The following is a 26633-nucleotide window of genomic DNA, read 5'->3' as shown; positions in this document are numbered from 1 at the left end:
GATCCTGAGGCCAGTGGCACCCTCGCAGGGCTGGGCAGAGTCTGGGCGGATGCAGAGAGACGCCCAGAGGCTTCTGGTGGCCTGGGCTGCACTGTTCACAGTTAAGAAGTGGAGGGGTGGAGGGTGTTGGGGAGAAAGGGAAGGAAGGCTGGGAGCCAGGGGGACATACACAACCCTCATAGCTCCCACCCAGCTGGACTCAGCCGCTGGACACTGGTTGGGCCACCTCCGGGCTGGTCCCATCTTCCCCTGGGACACATCCTCAATCAGACAGTCTGAAACACTGAGGCCTGCTTGCTCCCCCGTCCCCCCACCCCCCCAGCTGCTTTATCAGTCTTGGTCTCCCCAAATTCAAGCCTAGTAACTTTAGTCAACTGAGGGGGTAAAAAGAGCCCTGGACTTGGAGCCAAAGGACTGTTGATCTCAGGTGAGTCTCCAGGCCTCAGTTTCCTCAGCTGTAAAATGGGCTAGTTCCTACCTCCATTAGCTAGCTGAGGGTTAGATAAATGTTACAAAGGATTCTGTGGAATGCAAAGAGATCTACAAATGCCCGCAATGAAAGAATTATTATCTGGATTCCAAAACCTCCCTCCCTTCCTAATAAGTGTGTTTCCCACATCTGACTCCCTCCCCAGTCCTGGTCCTAGGGGTCTGACCCGGCAGCAGCAGGGGACTGAGGAGGCTGGAGGGGAAGCTGAGGATCCCCCCCCCCCCCAAGCAGGAGTCTATTGTCACATTCAGGGAGGCGGGGAGGGGGAGCCCAAAATGGAAAATCAAAACCCCACACTGTGGTTTTCCCTCCACTGCTGATCTGTGCCTAGGAAGGAGGGTCCCCAGGAGAAATGGACTCAGGGAGGGCAATTTTAGGGGACCGTGGCCTTTGGCTTGAGAGAGGGGCCTGTACCACAGTGACCCCACCCTGCAGCTGCCCAGCCCCTCCCTGCAGTGGAGTGACCTGTGTGTCCGTTGGCCCACAGAACCACACTCCCCCCCAAGGGCCTCTCTTCCCACTCCACCCACAGGCCAGACCTCAGGGCAGAACGACCTTCAGAAATCCTGTTTGGGGCCTTCACCCTGGTCCCAGAGCCCAGAACACACACGGGCCGTGGAGGGTTACACTCTGGGCGCCTGCCCTGGCGTAGGAGCTGCAGTTCTCTGGGGCCCAGATGTTCCCAGCTGTGCTTGAAGCAGCCCCTCTGCCCCTACAGCCTCTGGATGGGAGGGGTCCCAAGGCTCCTCTGAGCCGGCCCCTGCCTGTCCAGGGGCACCTGTAGCTCCTCTGATGACGGCAGCCTTGGAGGTGGCCTCCCATGGCCTGTCCGCGCTGAGCTCGGAGCTGAGCAGTTGTTGCTGGCATTGGGGTGCTGCTCACCTGCCCCTCACACCGGGCCTAGGGCCGAGTGCACAGTAAGGTGCTCAGAGGGAGCCCATCAACTAAAGCCACCGGGAGGCACAAGCAGGAAAGGGGGCGCCCCCTCAAGGAACCTTATATATGCAACCCCCTCAGAGTCCCCCAGCCCATCCTTGGGAGGCCCCGCCCCCACATCCCTTTCTCACTTCTCCTCCTTCACGGAGTGAAACGCAGAGTTGAGGAAGATGCCTGCGTGTGGCCATTCGAGACCCATCAGCCACTTCTGACCCCTCCTGCCAGCCGGGCTCTTTATGGGGCTTCTCCCCCCAGTTACTCTGGAAGCTCTCAGCCTGTGTCCCCTGGTCCCCTCCCCACGTCTTCCCCGTCTCTCTACTTCAGGGGACAGAGCTGGAGTTGGCAGAGCAGGGTGCCCACGTGGCCTTCAGGGACCCCCGCAGCTCCTCCCTGGGTCAGACCCCCACCCACTGCACCTCCCTCCCCTGCAGGGAGCTTTAGGGCTCTAGGTACCCGTCATCTTAGCCGGTGCTGGTGTCCGACACCACGCGCCCTTGTGTGCACGTGTGGTCAGAGACCCCGCGGCAAGGCCCAGGCTGGCCTGGCCCTGTGTGTGCTGCTGGGAGTTTCATTGTCCCTCCCTCCCCACCAGGACACAGCTCACCCCGGCTTCCACGGCTCGCTGCTGTGACTGGACGCTCTCTCTGGGCCTCCTTGTGGCCCAAGTGGCCGTGGGAAGTGCAGGGGGATTAATGACCCTGGTAGCAGCCTTCGCCCCGTGACTGAAGGAGCTGGTGGACAAACATCCCTCGGTCCTCGGTGGGATGATGGAGGCGTGTGTCCCACCCGGCTTCCCGAGTGTCCAGCAGGATTAAGTCCCAGCTGCCCAGAGGGGCGATGGCCTGTGTGCGCACCTACCCTTCCCGCCACCTTCCGTTCCTGGCCCCCACCCCCACCCTCACCCCCACCTGCTCCCTGTTTCCACCTGAGCTTCTCCCGGGGCTGGGACACTCCATCGCCACTCCTTTGCCCAAGCTGTGCCCCTGCCCACGATGTCCTGTACCTGCATCTTTCACCCACAGCCCTTCTCTCCGTACAACGCACCCCCTTACAAAAGCTGTCCTTATCACCCGGGCCAGCAGGACCCACCTAGTCCTCAACCAGCTCTCAGGGCTCACCTAGCACCCCATCTGTGATGGGTGTGTGTTTCCCAGACACACAGAGGCCCCCAACCCTCCAAGTGGCCTCCATTTCTCAGCAGACCCTTTCCACCCAGCTCCGGCACAGTCCAGAACTTCACAGATGCTGGTTGAAAAGATAAATATTATTATTTACATCAGCCACCCCCATCTCCCAGCCCTGCACCCCCAAAGCCCTGGCTGTCCAGTGAGGGTGGGTCCAGTGAGGGCTGGGCCAGTCTATGCCTGGGGCGGATGCGACCAGCTGACCCAAGGGCCACTTGTGCTGCCCCAGGCGCTGGGGCCTGAGGGTCCTGCCCTTTCCCCTCTCTTTGCTTAGCTAACAGTGCTGCCCCAGAGGCCGTCCAGGGGCAACACGCTCTCTGTGACCAGCAGAGGGGTTGCCCGGAGGCCAGGTCACTTCAGTCAGCAGGCTGGATGGTCCTCTGCATTCTCTGCCCCTTCACAGGGAGACCGGCTTTGGCTGGGGCACACCGCGGCTCTAGCTCACAGGCCACCCCCTTCCAGCCCCCATCTTCTCACAAAGGGGAGACACCTGGGGCAGGAGGGTAGGGAGAAGGAGCTTGTGTGGCCGGCAGGGCAGTCAAAGTCCAAGGGTGCAGTGCAGCGAGGCAGGGCATTTCTGGCGGCAGCGCCAGGGGGCCAGATGACGTTCTGGTGGCGTGGGAGGATTTCTGGTCACGTAGCCTGATGTCTGATGATGCCACGGACTCCTAACGTCTCCAGGGCTCTGACGGCAAGCCTTGGTTCCCGGCGTTGTTGGAAGGCATCGCTAAGGCCCGGAGGCATTATCTCCGTGGTTGGGATGCTGTTCCAGGAGTTTCTCATGGTGCCCCTGGGGCAGCGAATGGCCCCCACAGTGCACTGGCCACCTTGTGCTCCGGGAGGACGCCTCTTGGAGGGACCCATGTGCTGCTTTGGGTTGCCTGGCTCCCCATTCTCACTCCATTCGCCAGGGAGGACTGTGGGCAAAGGGGAGCCCGAGGCCCTGGGCCCAGCCCAGTCCTGTAGCTTATTTTCCAGTTGTCCCATGGCCCAGAGCGAGGCTGCTCTCAGAGGCCGGAACTCCTGCTCAGCTGGGGGTCAGGGAGGGGCCTCCCAGGTCTCAGTGCCAGTATGGGGTGGGGAAGGAGCTGGTCCCCTCCAGACACGGCCTTCCAGCTCAGACCCCTGTGGACTGCTTGATGCTGTGAAAGCTGACACGGGTTGGGGAGGTGGGGATGGACATGGCGCGGGCCACCCGGGCGCGGATCGAGTGCTTGTCCTGCCATCGGTGCCACCTCTTCCGGATGGCAGAGCGGACCTGTGGGCATAGAGCAGACCATAACGTTTGAGCCCAGTCACAGGAGGGCCCTCCCTCCCTCCCTGAGGGCTGCCACAAGCAGCTGTAAGGCAAACAGCTATGCAGGTGAGCAGTGCACAGTGTGTGGTGCACAGGTGTGAGGTGTACAGGGGGCCACATAGGAACATGGTTGGTTTGCACATTTGTTGGGACAGTTTTCTCAAGTGTCCTGAGGAAGGGATGCCTTTTTCTAATCCACACAGTGTCTTTGCCATGAAGAACCCCTACCCTCAATCCACACGCATGCCCTGCCCTAGGGCTCAGCTTCCTGGCTTTCAACAACCCATTTCACAGACCTCTGATAAGGCTGAGGCCCCAGCTCTTCCCCCTTCTCAGTGTCAACTGCCTAAGTGAGCAAAGGAGTAGGCTTGCCAAGGCAGGAGCAGCGTGGGCAGGTGGCACGGACCCTCCAGGCTATCCCTAAAGGAACCTGGGGGCAGGGAGGAGGGCCGGCATGTGAGGGGCAGAGGGAGGCTGCAGGCCATCTCTCCTCCCAACAGGCTTCCTGCCATTCTGAGCCCCAGCCCGGGGTCCTTACCTCGCTGTTGAGGAAACAGTAGAACACAGACACGAAGAAACCCTGGGGTGGAGGAGAAGGCGGGTCAAGGGACTGGGCTGGGTGACCCCACTCAGTTTCCGGGCAGCCCCTCCCCTCCCCAGTGTCCTGCCCCTCCAGGCCCCTGCCTGGGAGAATGCCCACCCCTGGAGGTGGAGGTGGGGGGTGGGGAGCAGGGCCAAGAGGGGAAGGCGTCGGTACCTGGAAGGACTCCAGGAAGGAGTTGAAGTAGATGAAGACGACCCGGGAGACCTCATCCTCCCCGGGGTTCACGAAGAACAGCATGTAGGTGATGCCCAGGAGGGGGAGCAGTACCAGAGTGGCCTTCACAGCCTTCCTGGTGGGGGGCGGGGAAGCCAGAGTCACAGCCCACCCCAGAGGGGGCTGGTGTGGGAGTCAGTCCCCAATGTCTGAGATGGGGGGCTGGGGTTTCAGGAGGGACTGCCAGGCCTGCGGGAAGACCCTGGGTAGGACTGGGATCTCTGGAGCCCCCAGGGGTGGGGGACACAGGACCACCTACCTGTACTGAATGGTCTCAGACGTGGTGGACGCCCGAAGTTTGGTCATGAGGATGCGGACGATGTTGAAAAGGAAGATAAAATTGATCTGCAAGCGAGCACACAGTGGGATGATATAGGCATGTGTGTGTGCAAGATGTTAGGGACTTAGCCATCTCAGGTCTGGTCTTGGTCCCCACTGCTGCTCTCCCACCACCTTCACTAGCACTCGAACATTCTACGCAGAGGGATTCTTGGGGTTCACAGTCAGCTCTGATTGCCCCTCCCCACTGCCCCCCACCCAGGTTCTTACCAGCAGGACCAAGATCATGGGGCCCTGGTAGATGTAGTCGGTGTAAACCCCAGGCCTTTTGCCAAACCAGCACCTAGAAGGCCACAGATAGGAGGTGAGAGGAGGGGGGCATCCGGGTCCAGTTGCTTGGCCAGGGCAGGACCGGGGCTGGAAACCAGGCTCTGGGTGCCCAAATTCCAACCCTGGCAAAAGGTCAAGCCACTTGACCACCACAGTGCTCAGTTATCCCATCTGCAGCATCGTCGGCACCCCCTATCATTAGATGTAAAGCTGGAAGCAGGCAGTGTGGCAGGGAGATCATGGAAAAGACGTCTGAGCAGAGCAGGCATGGGCCCAACACACCACTGCTCCCTTCAGTCCCCACTGCGTCTCTGGCACAAGCCCCTGTCACGTAGTAAGCCCCCACCAGCTAGCAGTCTCCCAGTCTGCTCAATTGCAGTGTGATCAGCCTTGAGGCAGAGCTTCCATAGGTCCCACCCGTCCCAGGAGGCAGACTTGCTTTGCATTTTCCTGAGCTCCCTCCAGCAAGCTCTAGGAAGGTCAGGGGAGTGAGGGGGACAGGGGACACAGAAAATCCCACCTCCGTGCCTAGAGGCAGCCCCACAGTGCCTAGATCTCATGATGCTTCCATATACCAGAACTGAGATTTTCAGGTGGAAAATCTTGACTTTTTAAAGATTGACAACAAATTCAAAAAACACGGTGCAGACCAAACGTGAGCTGTCTGGAGTCAACTCCAGTCCTTGGCCTTGAGTCTGGATCCCTTCTGCTGCAGTGGCAGCATCTTGCCACAAGGTGGAGCTCCAGAGTCACTCAGACCAACTTGCCCAGCTCAGGCATCCTTTTCCCTCTAGGATGCTTACTGGGCAGCTTTGGGGGAAAGTTCTTCCTCTTCCCCGCTGTGCTCACACCTACACCTGCACACCTGCAGGCACGGACCATCGCCCAGGGTTTACGATGCTCCTGCTCAGGGACTCTGGCCCACAGTGGTGTGTCAGTTGCCCCCCCTCCCAGAGTCAGGAAGGATCACCCTGGTAAGTAATGAGCATGATTTCCTAGGCTCCTTGTCCATCCCAGTGAGGCTGTGGTGGCTGCCCTACTCTATGATGGTGGGGAGAATTGTCACTGATGAAGGCCGCCTGGAACCCCAGTCAGACAGTGAGTTCCTGAACCACTTTGGTGGAGAAGATCCTGGAACATCCCTAGGCTTTGCCCCCCTTTTCTGCCTCTATCTCAGTAGTTATCTTATCTCGGGTGCACAGTAGAATCACCTGGGCAGTTAAAAAAAACATCCCGGTGCCCAGGCCACACTCTGGACCAATTACATCTAAGCTTGGAGGTCAAGCCTGGGCATTGGTACTTTTTAACGCTTCCTGGATGACTCTAACGGGAGCCAAGGCTGAGAACCACTGCAGTGGAAGCCTAGTTGTCAGGGGCAACTGGGAACATCTGTATCCATTCAATAAGGCGCTCAGGACTTCAGAGCTGGAAGGAGTCTCTGAGATTGTCTGGATCAATTGCTATTAAGTCTTAAAATTAATAGAAAACATTTGTACGGCATATACTATGTGCCAAGTACAATCCTAAATGCTTAATACATATTAACTCATGTCATCCCCACCACACCCTGTGAGGGAGGCACTATGATTAAGACGCCCATTTTACAGACGAGGAAGCTGAGGCACGCTGTAGTAAGTATAGCACCCAGGCCATACAGTTACTTAGTGATGGGGCCACGATTCAGACCCTGAACAGTTTAGTCTGGCTCCACAGGCAGCCGGTAACCCTCCTGTGGTTCCGCCTGGGAGAGCCCAAGAGGGATAGAATTGCCTGGATTCGCCTGTCCAGCCCCCCTCAGGCAGAGCACCCTAGGGAGCCTCGGATTGAGCCCAGCCCCACCCTCCCTGTCTTTCTAGATGAAGAAACTGTGGCCCTGACAGGGAAGGTGACTGCTGAAGGCCCTGGAGGAGTGTCAGGCCGAGCTGGGCTGAGAGCCTGGACCTGGGGCTGAGGGGCCCCGAGGCAGTGAGAGGAAGGAGCTGACTTACTTCTCATTGTCGTAGTACAGCTTCCCAATGGCCCAGGCCACGATGATGGGGAAAGGCACACCTGAGGAAGACAGCGCTGTCACAGGGCCAGTCCGCGGGGCCTGGAGGACCCAGTCATCCCAGGGCCTGGAGGCAGGCAGGGGTCCCCAGGGTAGAGCTGGGACCCACTCTTCCAACATACCTCCTTTCAATGCTCCCTCCCCCCTCAGCTAGGGGCAGAGGTGTACATTCTTGTCACCCGAACCTGGCCCTGCAGCCAGCTGGCCTGGGTCTGGGTGAGGAGAGGGGAGCCTGGCATCAGCATCGGGGGGCGGGCTCACCCCAGCCAATGAGGATGAACATCCACTTGCGCAGCCGGTCGGTGGAGTACGTGAGCACGATGGCCGTGTGCAGGTAGCAGCCCTCCCCAAACATCCAGAAGAAGTTGGTCACGTGGAAGTAGTTGTAGGCGGCTGTCACCAACCTGCACCAGCCCTGCCACCCCGCCCCCACCAGATATGACAGTGAGCGGGGTGGGGTGGGGGAACAGGTGGGGGCAGCACCCGCATCCCACCCTGGGCCTGGGGCCTCCCCTCGGCAGGATGGGGCACTCCCCAGGATCCACTCCTGTTCTGTGAGCCCCAAGGCCTGGCCCTGCCCCTCCAGGACAGCCCCACCCGGACCCCTCCTCCAACCCAGGCCTGCCCCCTCCAGGACATACCACGTTGCTCTGGTGGACTTCGGGGCTTATGGTGAGCTGGACCACGAACCACGTGGCATTGCGCAGGATGAAGGCCGAGATGAGGTTCCAGTGGATGATGTTTCTGAGGCACCGGATGCTCCTAGGGGCAGCCAGGCAGGCGGGTGTTGGGAGCAAGGGAAGGAGAGAGAGGATGAGGGACAGGCCGCAAGCACCACTCCAGCCCAGACGTATGGACGGGGAAATGAGCCTCAGAGAGGGGCTCACTGGCTGCCCCTTCTCCCATGGGCACTCCTCCCCTCCCTGTGGTTCCAGGTTTGAGGGTCAGAAAACACACAGGCCTCCAGTGGGACGTCTCCCTCCAGCTTTCACCTTGTGCTTTGGCCGTCCCCCGCCCCCTCCCTGCCCCTGGCAGTTACTGGGCAAGGGGGCAGAAGTGACCCTGTCAGAGGTTTCCAGAGACCTGGGACTCTGCAGCTGTCACCCCCTCCCACTGAGGTGAGGGGCAGGACTCCCCTTCCCAGCAGCCCCCTGCGCCTGACTTCGCCCCCCCCTGCTCAAGGCCCAGGGACAGTGCCGGGACTGCTCACCTGAGCCGCAGAAAAAGGACAAAGGCCACCAGGAGGGCCACCAGGGAGACGCAGTGGCCCAGGTTGTTGATGATGATAGCAAGATGGAAGTGCACCTTGTTCTTCTTCTGAGGCCAGAGAGAGGGGCAGAGGTGAGGTTCCCGCACAGAGGTGAGGTTCCCGTGTGAGCACAGACCCAGTGGTGGCCGGGACATAGTGGGCAGTGCTAACAGTAGTTGCCCCCTCCCTGAGCCCCAAGTGCCTCACGTTGCCCTGGAGCAGCACTGTGTAATTTGGGACTGTGTCTCCCTGTCTGTCTGTCCCTGAATCCCACGCTCCGTCCACTGCTCCGTGCTGTTGGACGAGTGTCTGTTAACTTGACTCTCCACATCACACAGGGACCCCATTCTGCACGCACAGACGCGTGTGCATGGCTCAGAGGGGTGCTCACACTCACATTTCCATTCAGGTCAAACTCTCTGGCCCTGGGGGGGTGCAGACAGCAACCCTCCGGGACGTCCTTCCTCCCCCCACGTCTGGGTGGAGCCACCACCGCCTCCATCATCCCTCACTCCCTCCTGCTGTAGCTGAAGCCTGCCTCTGTCAGCGGGGCGGCGGGGGGGGGGGGGGGGGGGCGGGCGGCGGGAGAGGGGAAGAGTGGCTGTGGATTAGCATCCACAGAATCAGTAGAAACCACAGAACCCCTCTCAGGTTCTATAATTCCCTTTCTAGGCCCAACCCCTGCCCGAAGGGAAGGGGATCCTGTCCCAGGACTAGAACAAAGTCCCCAACGTTATAACTTCATTCGTTTCATATATCGATGGTCCTGAGGGATCAAGTCCAACCCCATCCATGTTCCAGATGAGAAAACTGAGACCCACACTCACTCACCTAAGGGACGTGCCTCTGCAGTGGGACATCTAGCAGCCATCCAAGCCACTCCCTCCCTCTCCCCTCTCCCCAGCCCTGCCCCACCCCTGCTGAAGGGGCAGCCTCACGGCAGGACCTCTGAGGTCCTGAGGCCCAGGTGCTCAGTGGCTCTGCTCTCGGGGCTGGTTTTCCTGGCAGAGGCTTTCAGGAACCTGGCAGGCAGTCACGTTAGCAAGTCAGTGCTGCTCGGAGGGGCTGAGACCCAGCGAGGTGTAAATGGAGGCAGGCCAGAGAGGCAGAGAGAGGGGAAGGGGCCGTGCAAATGGGGAGGGCCTCTGAGCACCTGGCAGCAGATGCCAGATCTGGAGACTCCATGCACACGTCCAGCCTGACTGGAGCTGGCGCTTAATTACTTTTATTAAATTCTCCACAAATCCGCACGGTGAAGCCCCTGGGTAATAACAACGTGTGGGAGCCCGGCCCAGGGGAGTGTGACGAGCACAGTGTGCAGGGAGCCCTCCACCACCACCTGCTGTCAGCTCCTCCTCCAACCCCCCAGCCGGCCGTGCCAGGGTGGTTTGGGTGAGATGAATCCTTTATTAAGCACCTACTGTATGCTGGACACGGAGCCAGTTACTCGACAGATGTCACTGCTTTTCTTTCTCATAACTGCCCCCTGAGACTGTCCTTCTGTCCCTGTTTTTCCAGTTGAAGAGGCTGCATCATTGGCCCAAGCCACCCAGCCAGCAGGCACATTCCAGTACTGCTTGGTCTTAAAGACCCTGCTTCCCCCGTCCCCACGGTGCCTTTCTTGGGGGACAGGCAGGGGTGGAAAACAGCGGGGCTCTCTCTGTCCCGTGCGTCTGTAGGGAGGATGGGGACTCATGAGGGCTTTTCTCCGCTGAACCATTCAAGGGCTGCCCCTGCGTGGCTCCTTGGGTTAGAGGCCCAGGCTGGGTTCCAGTCCCGTCTCAGCTGCCACATCAGCCTGATGCCATCTGAGGAGGAGCAAGCCATCTGGGGGTGGGGGTGGGGTTCACAGTGCAGAGAGCCCGAGAGGGTGTTGGGCAGATGGCAATGTTACCTCAAGAGATGTCCAGAGGTGGTCAGCAACACCCTGGAAGGTGGTCAGTGACACCCAGAGAGAACAGCCAGCAACATCCCGAGATACCCAGGATGTGACACTCCGAGAGACCTTAATGACACCTGAGAGACAGTCTGACCTCCCGAGAGAGAGCCACCACCACCTACAGAAGCCGCTGGGATGCTGGAGAAACACGTGGACACCGCCCATCCCTGGGGGCCTGACCAGCACCCGGTCCCCGTCCAGTTTGGAGACCTGAGACTGAGGAAGGCGGGGTGGTGTGGCACTGGGGGCTTGTCTTCTGGTGGTGAGGGCTGTGGGCCGGTCTCCTCCCCAGCCTGGCCTCTGGGCGCCCTCACAACTCCCATTTCACAGGCGGCTGGTCTGCCAGTCCATTACCTACCATCAACCCCTCTGGGCACTGGTGCTTAATTAGGGCTTATCCAGGGCCCAGAGCTGAGAGCTCGGTTAATTGCAGTAGCTCCGAGAGGAAATGAGGAGTCCCGAGAGTGGGGAGGGCCCGGGCAGGGCCCGGGCAGGGCTGGGGGCTGGCTTGTATGTGAACGAGTGCTCCGGTGATTCTTATTCCCAGGCAGATCAAAACGGGATGGAGGGTCTCCAGGGTCCCGTCCCATTTAGATCCTTCAGGCACAGGAATTCCCAGGACTGCCTGGTCCAGCCCCTCTCTTCTGCACCCCAGAAGCCTGACATTCCTCAGACAGCTTGGGGCATCATCCCTTCTGCCCCAGGCTTCCAGCTCCATGACCCCCACTTCCTCAGCACCCACTGAAGGGGTGGGTGGAGATGTAGGGGCAGGGACGGGGGGTGGGGGGCAGGGCAGCAACACCAGGAAGATAGATACACCCGTGCATCTGCCAAATCTCAACCTTAAACGTTTATTTATTGCAGCACTGTGGGTAGCAACCAGAGACTGAGGATAAAAAAAAGGGTAAATAAATTACGGCCCATCTGCACGACGTGATATTATGCAAATGTAAAAAAGAATGAAGCTGCTCTTCATGTACTGGTGTGAACAGTCACCAAGATGGATACTTACATGTAAAAAGCAAGGTGTCCAGCAGGGTGTATAACATGCAACGTTTGGGTAAAAACAGAAAAGAATATAGGCACCTAATTTATTCGAATATGCAGGGAATGTCTCTGGGAGAACATTTAAGAAACTGGCAAAATGGCCCTAGCCGGTTTGGCTCAGTGGATAGAGCATTGGCTTGCAGACTGAAGGGTCCCAGGTTCGATTCCTGGTCAGGGCACAGGCCTGGGTTTCGGGCTCCATCCCCAGCCGATCAGTGATTCTCTTTCATCATTGATGTTTCTATCTCCCTCTCCCTTCCTCTATGAAATCCATAAAAATATATATTAAAAAATAAATAAATTGGCAAAATGGTTGTCTCTGGGAGAGATCCCAGGGGCTGGGTTGAGAGGGAGACATTCTCTGTTTGCCCATCTGTACCTTTGAATTCTGTATTATGTGTAAGCAACATCTTCTCAAAAACATTTGCCTATTTAAAAGGCTCTCTAAAAGGGCTTTTTCGAGCCCTAGCTGGCGTGGCTCAGTGGATAGAGCGTTAGCCTGTGGACTGAAGGTCCCGGGTTTGATTCTGGTCAAGGGCAGGTACCTCGTTTTCAGGCTCCTCCAGGGCCCGGGCCCTGGTCAGGGCTCATTCAGGAGGCAACCAATCGATGTGTTTCCCTCCCATCGATATGTCTGTCTGTTCTCTCTTCCACTCTCTAAAAATCAATGGGAAAATATCCTCGGGCGAGGATTAAATAAATAAATAAAAGGGCTTTTTCGAACTGCACTGCCCCCACCCCCATCCCCGATTCTGATATAGCCCCTGGCTGCACCTGGATATGTCGCTCAGGTGGGAGAGGGGGAAAATGGATGAAAACCTGTCCCAGTGAGCAGGTGGAAGGAGGGAAGGAAGGAACAAGGACTCCTCGCATCAGCCTGCCCACTGCCCACGTGGCACAGCCTCCCTCCTTAATGCACAAGCTTGAGTTCCCAGGGCCTTGCCATCAGCCTCTGGCTCCCCCACCCTGACTGGCCCACCGGCCAAGTAGCAGGCACGACCTCGGCTGGGGGCCCTGGTAGCCGCATGGCAGCCTCACCGCAGCCTCACCTCCTCGCTGAGGATCTCCTGGCACTCTGAGTAGTTCACGCGGGCGGCCCAGCTGCCGTTGGCCAGGCACTCTCTGTAACCGTTGTCTGGACAAAGGAGAGAGAGAGGCAGAGTGACCCGTGGTTCCTCTCCCAAATAGCAGCCTAGGCATCTGTCTGCCCATCCGCCTGTCCATCTATCCATCCACCTGGGCCAGCACAGGGCCTGACTGCTGGTGAAGCTGGGGAGAGGGGCTTCCCTACTACCCCAGCTTCCTGCCTCTTTCTGCCCCCTGGTTCCAATAGGGGCCCAGTGTGGACTCCAGCACCTGACTGTGGGGGTACGGCTCTGCCCACTTGGGCTGGCATGATCATGCCCAGGAGACTGGTCCTTGGGCAGTCTTGACCAGTTCATTGGGCTCTTCCCTTGCAAGCCCTTATGTCATAGCAGATTATGTGGTGGGTGCCCTTCTGAGGACTTTCCCATTTTGGGGTCTCACATGACAGCAGAAACGAAAGGTGAGATCTGATGAGTCAATCTCACTCCCGAGGCTGGGCATGATATGGCGGAAGGGTGTGTGGTGGCAGCTCACGTGGCACAACGAAATGACAGGGTGTCCTATGGTGACTATTGCGGTGAGGTTCTTCTGGGGGGGGGGTCCTCACATGCTCCATGGGGGTGAGGCTCACGGGGCAGGTGCTGGGGAAGGCCCCCATGGGGGCATTTCCCGATGTTGGGAACATCCCTGGTGGAGGTCTCTTGGGACAGAAAATGACAGGTAGCAGGGGTGTGCTGGGGACCTCACGGGGTGGGTCTCACATAACAAGTGTCTCATTATTAGGACCTCTACAGCTGGCTCACAGACTGGCACATGGCAGTGGGGAGAAAAGACAGAAGAGTGGCCCAAGGAGGGGGGATGGTCTGTGCAGCCATCAGCGGGACTACAGCCCAGAACCTGTCACCTTCTAGGGATGGGGAGGAGCCCAGTGATCTGAGGCCTGGATTCAGGCTCTGGGATGACAAGAGCTGCACAAAGGATCCTCCTGGGCGTGTCACCAGGACTCTGATACCCAGTAGGGAAGGGACAAGAGAGATCCCAACTTCAAGTCTTTCTCCTTTGCTGGTAAAGGTAGTCCTGCCCCACCCTGTACCTCGTCCAGCATCAGTGGCTCTAAAGATATTTCCTTGACTTAATTCCTCACTCCAGGCAGAACTGGGTGGAAGGGAATTGAGTCCTGAGCCATTTCTGCTGGAGCCTCTGTCCTGCTGCAGGCCTTTCCACGGTTCCCACTGACCCTCGTGTCACAGGGGGCAGGAGGACGGTTGGGAGAACTGCCCGAGTCCCAGTCCCTGAGCCTGGGGCCCTGCAGGGGCAGAGCAGTGTGTGGGAGACAGAGGTGGGGGCCCAGGGCCGGCTCAGTGTTGCTGTGCTGCGTGAGGAACTGGGGCCCGCTGGCCTCTCGGGCCCCTCTGCTCATGTGCACCAGGGAGGGCTGGACCAGCGGGTCGGCCAGCCTGGGAGCTGCCTCTTCGCTGGCAGCATCAGGACCAGAGGGAGGGAGATGATGGTGTGGGCGGTGGGGGGAGTTGCTACTGCATCACCGAGAGAGGGAGACAGGGTCTGGCCTCCAGGTCTGCAAGGCTGTGAGGCCTCCTCGCTAACCCCGCTCCCCAGCCCCTGTGCTGAAAGGCCGCTCGTGCCTCTGGAGCATGCCAGTGGGAAAACAGGCTAAATGGATTTTTAAAGCTCTGCGTAGCTTCTCTGCCAGTGGGCTCAGTCTCAGCAGAGTTGAGCCTTGGGCAGAGGTGGCTAAGATGCTGCTCATTCTCTCCTAATTGCTAAATGAAGGATAAGCTCCCAGAGGGCTGAGAGCTTAGTGACAGGGTTTTCAGGGAGTGGTCTGGGGGCAGGCAAGGAACCAGGGGATCCAGTGTCTCTGCTGTGTCTGCAAAGAAAGGGACTTGAGGGAGTGGTCCTTGCCTAATCAAGGCAGAACAAAGCCGTGTTAAGAGCATGGCTCTCCACCCAGACAGCCTGGGTTCAAATTCTGGCACCATCCCTCACTAGCCCTGTGGACCTTGGGCAAGTCACGCAAACTCTCAACTTCCTTACCTGAAAGACGGGAATGAACTTAACAACAGCTCCTACCTATTGGTTGAGTGAGCATTGTAGTTAACCTATGCAGAGTGCTTGGGGCTGGTGGTGTGAGCTGTGATTGTTGTTATTGTCTTGGAGCTGTATTTACATAAGACTTAGAACATGTCACTTGTCCCTATCAAAGGGGGTACTGGTGGGGATAACAAGAGCCATGCACTTAGCCTAAGCCCCCCCTTCACACCCCACATGTGCAGCCAGGAGCTAGAGTCCCTACCCGGCCGGGTCATCCAGAGGGAGCAGGCTTTGGTGGGGAGGCAGGAGGCGACCCTGAAAGAAAACAGGCCTGACAGGCAGGGAGTCGTTGCCAGGGAGGATGCGACCTCCTTGTCTTTGATTGCTGAGCTGAGCAGTCTTCCCGGAGAATCATGGGAAAATGGATATTTTTGGAAATTCTCCCCATCTCTTTGAAGATCAGATGCAGCGGGAAGGAGGGCATTAAGGAGAAGGCCAGGAAGTCCCAGCAGCACCTCATCAGTGAATGAATTAATTAGTGATTAATGATTAGGTGCAACTCTGGGTTCTCACTCACTATTGATTGCATGGGCGTGTTCCTCATTGTTCGGCACTAGGCATCTGGAAAGGGGGATCCGCCAGCCCAGCCCCCACGACTAGGGACCATCGCCCCCAGCTCCTCTCCTGGGATCACAGAGGGAAGAGAGAGGAAGCCGAAGAGCACCCCACCCAAACCTCCCTCTCACCCTGCAGGTGGAGCAGCTGAGGCCCAGTGCGAATGCCGAGGTTCCTTAGCCAGTTACACACGGAGCTGGGGCTGGAACCCAGGACTCCTGGCTTCCATTTAAGGCAGGGCTGGCAGATTGAGTGGCACATGCCCAGGCACTAAGTTCTGAAAACACTCACTTTGGGGCATGTCAAGTCATCCTTGGGGACAAGAGTGAAGGAAGCTCATAGGGAGTGGCCAGGGCTGGCTATAATTTGGTGGGGCTGTAGCCAGAGAGAGCCTGGCCAGTCCCACTCAAGGGTATGGACTTGACCATGGAGGCAATGGGGAGTCATAGAAAAGATGACTCCAAACAAGGGTGTGATGGGGTCAGATGCAAAACAAGGGTTAGAGATTGGGTACCTTGGACAGGGACAGTGGCACTGGGACCGAGGACAGGTAGAGCTAGACATGAGAATCACTTTGGAGGTGAAAGGGCAGGACCTGGTACCTGAGAGGGAGAGGGACCTCCCTTCAACACCCCCCCCCCCATAATGCACCAGCCCCAATGCTGCCTCCTTCCTGTAGGCACACAGCGTTGTGGGTGGAGTAGCAGGAGGGCTGTGACTCCCAGTGTGGCCCTGCTTCTAAGCTTTGTGACCCTGGACAGCTAACAGCCTCTGCCTCCATTTTCTAACTGTGAAATGGGCCCTACTAAACTGGAGGCTGGCCGGCTGTGCACCCCGAGCTTTTCTCTGAGGTCCTTCTGCCCTTTCTCTTGCCTGATGTCCTCCCACACCCCTACCAGTCTTTCTTCTCCTTCTGGGTTCCAGGCACATGAAGCTGCTTGGTCTGGCTGTTCCAACCTCCTGTCTGGCCCCAATGCCTCCCCAGGGCCCTCCAACCCATTCTTCGCTGCAGCCCCCAGCCCTAACCTTAGTCCATCTGGTAAAGGAGAGAGGGGCAGGAGACGGAACTTGGGAGCTTTGAGCTAATGAAGTCTTAGAAGCCTTCATTAGTGACAGTAGGGAAGGGACAAGAGAGATCCCAACTTCAAGTCTTTCTCCTTTGCTGGTAAAGGTAGTCCTGCCCCACCCTGTACCTCGTCAGTGATATTTCCTTGACTTAATTCCTCACTCCAGGCAGAAATGGCTGGAAGGGAATTGAGTCCTGAGCCATGTCATCCAGCCCTCTCCATCCTCAGGAAGGGGGCAGAGGGCCATAAGAGGGGGGGATGTGCTACAGGTCACACAGCCTGTCTCAGAGTGAACCACCTGGTGTCTGTGGCTCCCCTTGTACCCTCTTGGGGCTCTGAGCTCAGGCCCACCAGATCCCAAGGGCCCACCCAGGACCCCACCCTCCCCTTGGACAGGTGGGGACTCTGGTCTGCAGGTGTTGCTGTCTTGATAAGCAGGGGCTGTGAGTCATTGACAGGGGAGAGCAAATTAATTCTGAGGGTGACAGATGACATAGCAAGGAGCTGCAAAGCCTGGAGGTGGAGGCTCAGGGCCTCAGGGGAGCAAGGTGTTTACAAAGGGATCAAATATCTGAACACCGGGTTAGTCCTCCCCTACCCCCACGCCACCTGTGGGCCCGTATGCAAGGCCAACATGGCTGTAGATCATGAACTCAGAGTCTTCCACCTCCAGGCTCATAACCTGGGCAGGCCTCATAGCAGCTCTGAGCTCAGGGCTCTCATCCCAAAGTTGGGGCTGTTCTGAGGATTCCCGCCCTGGCTTATGGGGTTGTTGGAGGCTCAAGTCGACTTTGTCAGCTGCAGAAGGAAGTGTCACACAGACCTGGAGGCAAGTCCAGCTTCACCTCTTACCACCTGGTGACCTTGGGCAAGTCCCCTAACCTCTCTGAGCCTCAGAGGTCTCAGCTGCATGATGAACACTATCCAGTTACATATAGTGTCTTCGGCGGTATTGTGAGAACCCGCAGTGTGAGCACACCGTGCCCAGCAGCAGAGCTGGCCTTCGGTAAATGGTGGCTGCTGTATCCACGAGGTATTGTTGTTATTGTTTTTATTATTATTATTTCCCCCATCTCTACCAAGTCGGCCCTCCACAGGCCCCCTTACTTGTGGTGTTGTAGCGGACACCGTAGAAATAGGCAGGGCAGGGCCGAACCACCAGCTGCCCCGCGGGGCTCTGGGGCCAGCAGGTGCCAATGAGGTCCACGGATGCATTGCACTGCAGTCCTGGGGGCAGAGACAGCTGGTGAGGCAGAGCAAGACCCCCACTCCAGTTCCCCCCCTCTCCCACCTCCCTAAAGCACCCCCCCCCAACGGGGGACAGGACCGGAGAGATGACCCTGGTGCAGAGATCGCTCATCCTAGGCAGGGGAAGACACCAGGGAAGGGATCTGAATTTGATGCTATGTCACTAGGGAGCCAGAGTGGATTCCAGGGCGGAGGAGGAACAGAGGTGGCAGGAGGTGGTGTTAAAAGCTGAGGTCCTGGCTGGCATTTAGCGGAAGGCTGGACATGCTTCAGGTCCCTCTGCTCTGTAACCTGAGGACACTTTTCTCAGCATGTCACTTGGGGCAGACCTGAGCTCTCAGACTTCACAGAGTGGAAAGGAACCAGCCCACTCCTGACCCAGTCCCCCTTACCCGTCTTCAGAACCAAACCATGTCTGCTCTAGCCCTGCAGGGAGGAACCAGCTAAATGAAGTTGGCCTGCCTTGCCGCTGGCCTGATGACCACATTTACTGAACACACACTGCTTGTACTCTCGCCTGCGCTGTGCCCTGAGAGGACTGACGGAGAAGGGACCATGGGGAGAAAAGGCAGGGAGACACCATCCAGGGGAGCAGAAAGGACACCGAACCAGGAGTCTGGAACCCTGACTTCAGAATGGGCTGTGTTACTCATTTGCTGTGTGACCGTGGGCAAGTCACTTGCCCTCTCTGGAGCTGAGTGTCTTTACAGTAAAATGAAGTGGTTGGATCTGATCAGAAATTCTTAATCTCAGTTCATGGGAGCTTTCAGGGTTCATAGAGACTCTGAGATTAAATGAAAAACTTGGTCTATATGTGCATTTTTGCTTAGGAAAGGGACCTTGGCTTTCATTAGATTCTCAAAGGGGCCTGTGACTTAAAAAAGGATGTAAGCAGAGGAATTAGAAAATGGATGTCAAATTCCCCTTCCAAATATTTGCCCTTAATTAAAGAGCATTTGGAGTGTGTGTGTGTGTGTGTGGTGGTGTGTGTGTGTGTGTTGGGGCGGAGTGGAAGCCACAGTAATACTTCTGGTCTCCGATGGGCAGGGGCTGGACTGAGCACATTCCTGGCTTCCCCTCCTTTCTCTGCCTTTTGATGCCCGTCCCCTGCATAGGGCTGCACAGTGTGCCCAGGGTGCCCAGCATAATGGGAGGGGTTAATAACCTGGGGTGGCACACGAATGCACAGACAAGCCAGGGAGAGCCATGAACCAATGTGGGGTCAGCCTCTTTAGGTCTGGGCACCAGCAGCTGCCAAGCCCTGGCTGGGCCCACCTGCCATCTCCTCCCCAGCTCAGCCCGGCCCCAGTCTCTCAGGAAACAGCACTGGATTACATTGGCGTCCTGTCCCTGCTGGATGCAGAGCAGTGCTGAGCAGCACTTGGACCAAATGCTGGTTTTCCTTTCTAATCAAAGCTATTCATAGGGTGTTCGTGTAAATCAGGGCTCAAGGGGAGAGGCCTCGAGGCCAAGTGGTTTAATTGAAAGAGAAAGAAACCTGGACTGGGGCTTCATGGCTATGAGGAGTCGGTGGGCCAGGTGGCTGGGATGGGCCCAGGCCTGGTGCTGTGCCATAGGACAGCATCCCCGAACTGCTTCACGGAGTGAGGAAAGCATGTTAGGATTTTAATGTCATGGTCATGTCGATAGTGCTGAGCTCGGAAGAGGGAGTAGCTGGAGGCATGTGGCCATGGGAAAGGAGGGGTAATATTATGAACCATGCTCTGCTTTTGTAAAACTTTTCTTCATATATTTTGTTGGATCCTCGTCTACCCTGCAATGTCATTATCCCCTTTTGACAGCTGAGAAAACTGAGGCCCACGGAAGCAAGTGACTCGCCTGAGGTCATGAGTCAATGAGTGAAAGAACCAAGACACATAGACATGTGTTTTTGACTCTAAATCCGGTGCTCTTTCTATTACACCGCATTTTGTGCCAATAAAGGGAAGGGGAACAGTCAGTGAGGCATTGGGGAATGAGTAACATTTATTGAGGACTGACTGTGTGAAGGGCACTTGTCAGGCACTTTATATATACCATCCGATTTAATGGCACCATTGTACCTTCCTCAGTAGGTTGTCCATTTACTCATTCATTCACAGTACCTCCTGAGCTAGGTACTGGGGAGATTAAATGGAATGTCATCTGCATGTCATGTGTGGCAGCACCTGGGACTTGCCTTCTCAATCAGAGTAGCATTGTCCCTCCCTCTCTTCCTCCTCCCTCTCTTTCCTGCCTTGGACACTTCCCCAGAGTCCCTACCACAGAGAACAGAGGGCAGGGCAGGACTGGGCACCAGCCACAGCCAGGACCAGGCCAGAGCCAAGGCAGGGACTGGCCACTGAGCAGATGGCCCTTTTGGCCTTGAGGGCCAGGCACCAGCCAATGCCCCCGAGCCCTGGCACCACCCACAGCTGGTCTAGGGTTTGGGGGTGAGAATGGGCAGGGGAGTCTCTCTTTGCCCCTGGACTGTGGATTCTGTAGCACCTGCTGTGGGTCTCACACCACCTGCCAGCATGGGTGCTAATTCTCTGTTTTACAGATAAGGGAATGGAGGCCCAAGCAGTCCAGTGGCCTAGCCAAAGTCACACAGACACTGAGAAGCATAAATGGGTTTTGAATGTTGGTGTTTCATGTCTGCCGAGGCTCTTCCCACTGCACCACAGCTGGCCCCAGCCTGGGCAACCGGCCCTCACAGCATTTGGTTGCACCCAAACAGACATATCTGTTAAGCAATGAGAAATGCTATGGAGAAAAAATAAGCAGAATGAAGAGGTAAAGAGAGGAGTTCTATTTTAATTGGTTGTGTCTAAAGCACACTTAAGGAGAAACCTAAAGGAAACGAGGGAGGGAGGCATGTGCATACCTGGGGGAACAGTGTTCTAGACAGAGGGAACAGCAAGTACAAAGGTCCTGAGGCAGGTGTGAGCTTGGTGTGCCTAACGTGTTGACACTGCTGTCACTTGGGGGTGGGGAGTGGGGCAGAGTCAATGGACCAATGCAACACTGGTCCTGTATCTTCCTCCTTCCCCACGTGTGCACAGAGCTGATGCATGGGGCTCCACACTCTCATTGCTCATGGGAGCAGTGCGGTCAGATTATCCCCAAACACTTGCGAATGGAGGGAAGAGGAGTAGCATGGGTGGCTCCCAGCTGCCTCTGAGAAAACGCTTGCTGAGTCAGCATCATGGGGGGGCCTGCTTTAATGAACAAATAGGAACCCTTTGAAGGTAACCTATTCAATGCTTGTGCATGATCGGGCACTGGTGTCTTCTTCCAAGTAGGTAGCACAGTTCCCTTCCCATCAGGCTCAGTGTGCAAATGTGCTCAGCAGATCCTTCTGAGGGAGCCTGGAGCCTGGCTCCTGCCCCAGTTATGTCAGGTCTCTCATCAGGTGGGCACTGGGCAGCAGCCCTGAGGCTGGGAAGCCCATTCTCCTGTTTGGTTTAAGCCCAGGAGCAGGACTCAGCCAAGGCTGTTCAGAGAGGGAGGCAGCTTCTGTCACACACACACACACACACACACACACACACACACACACACACACGCGCGCCATTCAGAGGAAGGTGCTGCTGGGATGAATGGGCAGGGGCTCTGCCTGTGTCACCGGCCTGGAGAAGGTGGCAGAGGGTGGGCAGAGAGTCCTTCTCTTTGCTCCACCACCTTGTGGTTGAGCTGCCTCCTCTTTGTCTGGGCAGCGAATAGATACCTTTGTAGAGTGTGTGATTCATCAGGACAAATGGGTGGGCTTCCTGTCCTATGGACCTGTGGGCTCTTCATTTTTGAATTCCCAATACCTAGCACAGTGCCAGGCACATAGTAGGTCTGGAGGATAATTAGCGGCCATGTGCAAACCCAGTGTGAGCATGGGAAATTGCAGGGGCGACTTTGCATCCCAGGATGATGGACCACACTAGGCCCTGGGCACCACGGCTCTCTGGGCAGCCACATAACGTGGTGGTGGAGAAGTCTAGAATCGGGCCCACTTGCTTCTAATCTTAGAGTGACTGCTTAGTAACTGTATATGCTTGGGCAAGTGATCAAAGCTCTCTGAGCCTTAGGTTCCTCTTCTGAAAAATGGGGATAAAAATACTTCCTGACTATGCTGTTTGATGATTGAATGAGATTAAAGCACTTAGAATGGTGTCTACACTTAGTGGGCGCAAAATAAATATAAGCTATCATTAATTGTTGTTATTATTCATGACCTTAAGACGGGTTGGGACTGATGACCATGGGTTCTTGTCAACAACATGACTGCATTTGTCATTAGTTAATAATTCTATTACTTTCTGGCATTGTCATATTCATGACATGATTTTATGAGTTGCCAAGTCTATGATCTGTCACATGATGGCTCAGAGGACCCACTCTCTCCCTATTCCTAGCATGTGAGAAGACCCCCAAAGGCCCCGGTTCAATGCTAGGTGCCCCGGCCAGACGCCCATCCATCTGTCCCAGTCCCTCCACCCCACCCTCACCATCTGTCTACCAGTACCCATTGGTCTGGGTAGGTCTTGGTTCCGAAGACAAATAGCGCATTATCAGAGGCCATTGTAGAGGGTGATGGATTGTGTGCCATGAAGCCCCGCATGCTGAGCCAAGCTGGAGGTAATGGCACAGAGTACAAATCATCGGGGCATGAATGGTATTCATCACGGCCTGTTGCCTCCAAGGACAGGTGATACCTGCAGTGGCTCAGGGATGTCACTTCTCCTGAACACAACAAGCAGATTAATGGAGCCTGACCTGGCCCCCATGCATGTGGGGCTACGGGCAGGGCCTTTCATCTCAAGCCCAGCCTCTGAGCAAGTGTCCTCCCTCCCAGTCTCTGTCTGCTAGCACTCCAGACTCTTGCTCAAGAACTTCCCCATGCCCCATGACCCAGCTTAGCCAACTTTGCAGCCAGGTGGAAAACTCACCAAACTCAGCTGCTGGTCTTCAGTCAACTCTAGCTTTGGCTCAGAGCATTGGGTCTTCTCTGCCAGTCCACACTCAGAGTTTCTCAGGGACTCACCTTGAACCTCCTCCTTCAGGAAGCCTTCCTGGATTCATACCACTCCTGATCTAATTTCCCTGCCACCTGCATTGTAGTGAGCAATTCATGGCAAGTGCCTTCCCCTCAACCCAGCTATATAGTAGGCACTTTGGATTGAATGGAGGAGAGACCTAAAGAGGAAAATAAATCACCAAAGACTGAGCCTCCGTAAGACCCTCAGGTGCAGGGAGACCTCCCACCTGGCCAGCAGCAGCATCCCAGGGGCCAGGGTGAGGGCTCAGGGGTCACACCCAAGGTTAGAAAAGGCATGGTCTCGACAAGGCAAAGCCAAAGACCTAAATTTCCCGTGTAACTCTCCTGTGCCTAAGTTCCCTCATCTGTACAAATGGGTCTTAAACTCTTGTGAACATGAAATAAGACCATTATTCAAAAGCCCTTTGTAAAAAAACAACAAGAAGTTATACAAGTATTAGTCACATTTGCAGTTATGCAATGTTTTCACTGAGGCAGTGTCGAGCTTGGAGTTAAAGATGTATCTGGAAGCCAGTCCGCCTGGTCTCAAATCTTGGCTCTGGCACGTGCTCGTTTTTCTCTGTGCTCCGTTTCCCTGTGTGTAAGGTGAGGATTACAGCATCTACCCGGGTTATTACAGCGCAGATACCTCTGGCAGCGTCTGGCACAGAGTTAGCCCCCTACACTGTTATGCTCAGCACAGAACACAGCCTTTCTCCTCCCCGGTGCCTGAGCCACAGCGCTGTTGATCTTCACAGCAGCAAGGGCTGGGGCAACCGCCCCTCTTGCCTACCACCCAGCACCCTTGCCACAAGCCCCTCATGTGTGTGTGGCAGACACTGTGACCCATTCACAGCTCTCTTTCCAACCACAATTTCAGGATCTGCCTTAACACAACACTCCCTCCCTGGAGAGAGGAATTGCTTGGGCCCTAGAGAGGAAATCTCTGCTGTTCCTGCCTTAGGGCACGGCTGTGTGTGAGAATCCTGGTGGGGGCAGGTGATGGGCTGTGGCAGGTGGTGGGGCTGGACTCTTGCAGGAGCAGAGTGGGGGTACTCACCAGAGATGTTGCTGGCCAGGGATAGGCTCTCGCAGTGCTGGTCCTGGAGGAAGGCGGAGACGGGGTTCAGCCCCAGGAGGAGAAGGGCCTGTGGGCACGGGGAAGAGGGACATGGTTAGACTGCCTGAGCAGTCCAGCCTGCAGCTTCTTGCCTACCCTCTTCTCCCCTCATCCACGTCTCTTCCCAGACTCCTCCCCCACCCCCCAACACACACACATATACAACCTCCCCATCCTCCCTGCCTGGTCTAGAGCCGCCTTGCTCTTGGAGGGACCTGGAAAGGAGGCTGGTAAGTGCAGGGGCCCAGATCCCCAGGGCAGGTAAATTTTCTCCCCGAGGGCTAGAGGACCCCCAGTGAGAAGGAAGGCCCCCCTAAACAACCTGCCTAGGAAAGCTGTGTCCATCCACATGGGATCCCAAGCATGGCCCAACTGTGCCCCAACACCCTGAGCCCCACGGCTCATGGGTCCTCACTAGTGCACCTCCCCGCAACCCACTCCCTTCAGAGCTGCAAGCTCTCCTGGCCTCTTGTTCAGTGAGCTGCTTCCCCGCCTCATCCCTGCCCAGCTAATGACCAGTCCCTACAGCTTGTACCTCACCGTTTTTCAAGCCTCTTTACATCTGCGATGGCGCTTAATTCCCCCCGGGGCAGGTGTGGTTGTCCCTTGTCACAGTTGAGAAAATTAAGGCCCAGAGAGATGAAGAAATAAATGCGCCTGGAAAGACGGCCGCCCAGTTCTAGGGAGAACCGGCACCCCTCACATTCCCCAGGGACTCCGCGTCACTCTGATTCCGGAATTCCAGCCCACGGGGAGGAGAGTGGTGTGGACCCCACAGCTGGAGGGCTGCCCCTTCTTCAGTAACACCCCACACAACCACTGTGTCCCCGCCCTTTAATTCCTGTGGATTTAAAGTCAAAAGAGACTGGCGTACAGCCCCTTTCACTGTGTTGCCATGGACAGGTTACTTGACCTCTCTGTGCCTCAGTTTTCTCTCAGCTTTTATTGAAGACTTGCACAGCGCAGACGCCGTGATCTTCACAGCGAGAAAATGAGATGGGGAGAAGGAGGGGCTCGTCTGAGTCCCACCGAGCAAATGGCTGGTTTAGAGGAGGGCAGGCAGGGTGGTGTCTGGCAGCAATAGTGGGATGCGCAGCCCTCACTCACAGGCCCGGGAATAGGGAGAGGAGAGCAAAGCATCACCTCGGTACATATTTTACGGGGGCACCAAAAAACTTAGTACTCAAGATAGATAATATTTTAATGCAATATTAAAAAATTCTAAATTAATGCAAAAAATCCACGATGAACAAAATATTCCAAACCTTTTTTTTTTTTTTGTAAAGACAAGATCAGTAACAGTGCTGGGCTATATTGGCGCTTGAGGTAAAAGGAAAGATCAGTAAGAACATTAAACTAGTGTTTATCTTGGTTACTGAGATTTTGGGGCACCTTACATTTTGCACTCGAGGAGAATGCCTCATTGGCCTCACCCTAATCCTGGTCCTGCCCTGCTCACGAGCCTTCTGCCCAAGCTGGACTCTACCATCCCCCATCCCACCCTCCCCATGGCGGTACCTCCTCCCTTCCCCTGGGCCCCTCCCCACTCACCCCTTTTGGACCTCAGGACCTCCCCCCAGTCCAGAGGCAAACTGACTTGCCTTTTCCAGAGGCGAACTTTCCATGCTCACCTGTCTCAAATGTCCTCTCCTGCCCTGTCCCCCTCTGCCCCGCCCAGTGCCACCCCCTTTTCTGGGTAGCTGCTCCTTCCCACACCTGTTCAATGACCAAGGCAGGCTGTCCTCTCCTCTCTCCTACCCTACATTCCAAGGTGGAATCGAGTGCTCCCCACTCCCGGTCAGAGTCTGTCCTGCCACCACCTCCTTCAGGAAGTCCCCTCACCCCTCTCTCGCCCCCCGACCCTGATAATCCACATACATCGTCCCCTCAGTGCCCTGCCTGGGTCCTTGGTGGGCTTGTTGACTCTCTTCACTCACAGGCACACTCCTTCTGTCACATCATAGGGGTCTCTGTGCTCTTACTGAGCCAAGTTCCCAAGCACACCCCCAGACCTGCACCCCCATCTGGGGCCCAGACCCCGGCTGCTCAGCAAACAGTGCTGGGTTAGCTAACTCACTCCTGGGACTCGGGAGATATTAGAACGAACCCATTCAACTCTCTGGCCCCAAGGAACTTCCAACACTTTATTAATCAGTAATTAAACTTCGCAGTCACCAGAGAGATGGCGAAATATCTTTACTCTCCATTTTCCAAGTGAAAACGCAGAATTGGAGAGAAGAGGAAGCCATCAGGCCAGCCAGTGGCTTTTGCTGGCAGAGCAGAGAGCAGAGTCCTCGGGGACAAACCCGCACTGCTCAGCTCAGCTCAGCTCAGCACAGTCAGCAAGGGACCCAGCTCTGCTCTGTCCCCAGGGAGGAGCTGCTCAGCTCAGAGGGCCAGAGGCTCCTTCTAGAAGGAGACTAGGACTCCCTGCCCCCAGCTTGCCGCGCCCCCCTCCCCCCCTCCTCCACCCCGTCTCTGCCACCTCCCTCCCAGCATGCACACACGCACACAGAGAATGGAAGTGGGGCTCCAACAGCCAGCTCAGCCACAGGCAAATTAAAGAAACGGAAACACCCTATTCCAGAATATCAGTCGTGCCGCCTGACATTCCACCATTATCCTTCTGATCCTGAAGTTGCGCTTTGTGCTTCAGTCTTCACATCCCCTTAAAATGCCGCGTTGTATTCCCATGGAATTGCTTATCAATCAGTGCACGGATCCTGCGGGTCTGCACACCTGTGCCCTTGCAGTTCTCCGCCCCTCCTCAGCCTGGCCCACCCTTCCCCGGGTGAGCTCTGCAGTCCTCAAAAGCCAGT

General features: G+C 56.5%; 1 protein-coding gene across 1 annotated transcript; it reads right to left on the bottom strand.

Annotated features, from left to right (window-relative positions):
- Positions 1-3727: 3727 nt before the first annotated feature.
- CRHR1 (corticotropin releasing hormone receptor 1) lies at positions 3728-25324 on the bottom strand. The gene is made up of 13 exons (XM_054709411.1): positions 25316-25324; positions 23755-23842; positions 17543-17662; positions 12665-12750; positions 8591-8697; positions 8022-8142; positions 7642-7795; positions 7322-7382; positions 5274-5346; positions 4984-5069; positions 4665-4800; positions 4446-4487; positions 3728-3868 (listed from the first exon to the last, which is right to left on the bottom strand). The coding sequence occupies exons 1-13, from the start codon at positions 25322-25324 to the stop codon at positions 3728-3730; spliced, it is 1224 nt and encodes a 407-aa protein (XP_054565386.1).
- Positions 25325-26633: the final 1309 nt, after the last annotated feature.

This window comes from Eptesicus fuscus, chromosome 20, assembly GCF_027574615.1.
Source record: "Eptesicus fuscus isolate TK198812 chromosome 20, DD_ASM_mEF_20220401, whole genome shotgun sequence".
Taxonomy (NCBI): Eukaryota; Metazoa; Chordata; class Mammalia; order Chiroptera; family Vespertilionidae; genus Eptesicus; species Eptesicus fuscus.
Note: the sequence above shows the minus strand (reverse complement) of the source record. Positions and strands in the feature narration are given on the sequence as shown.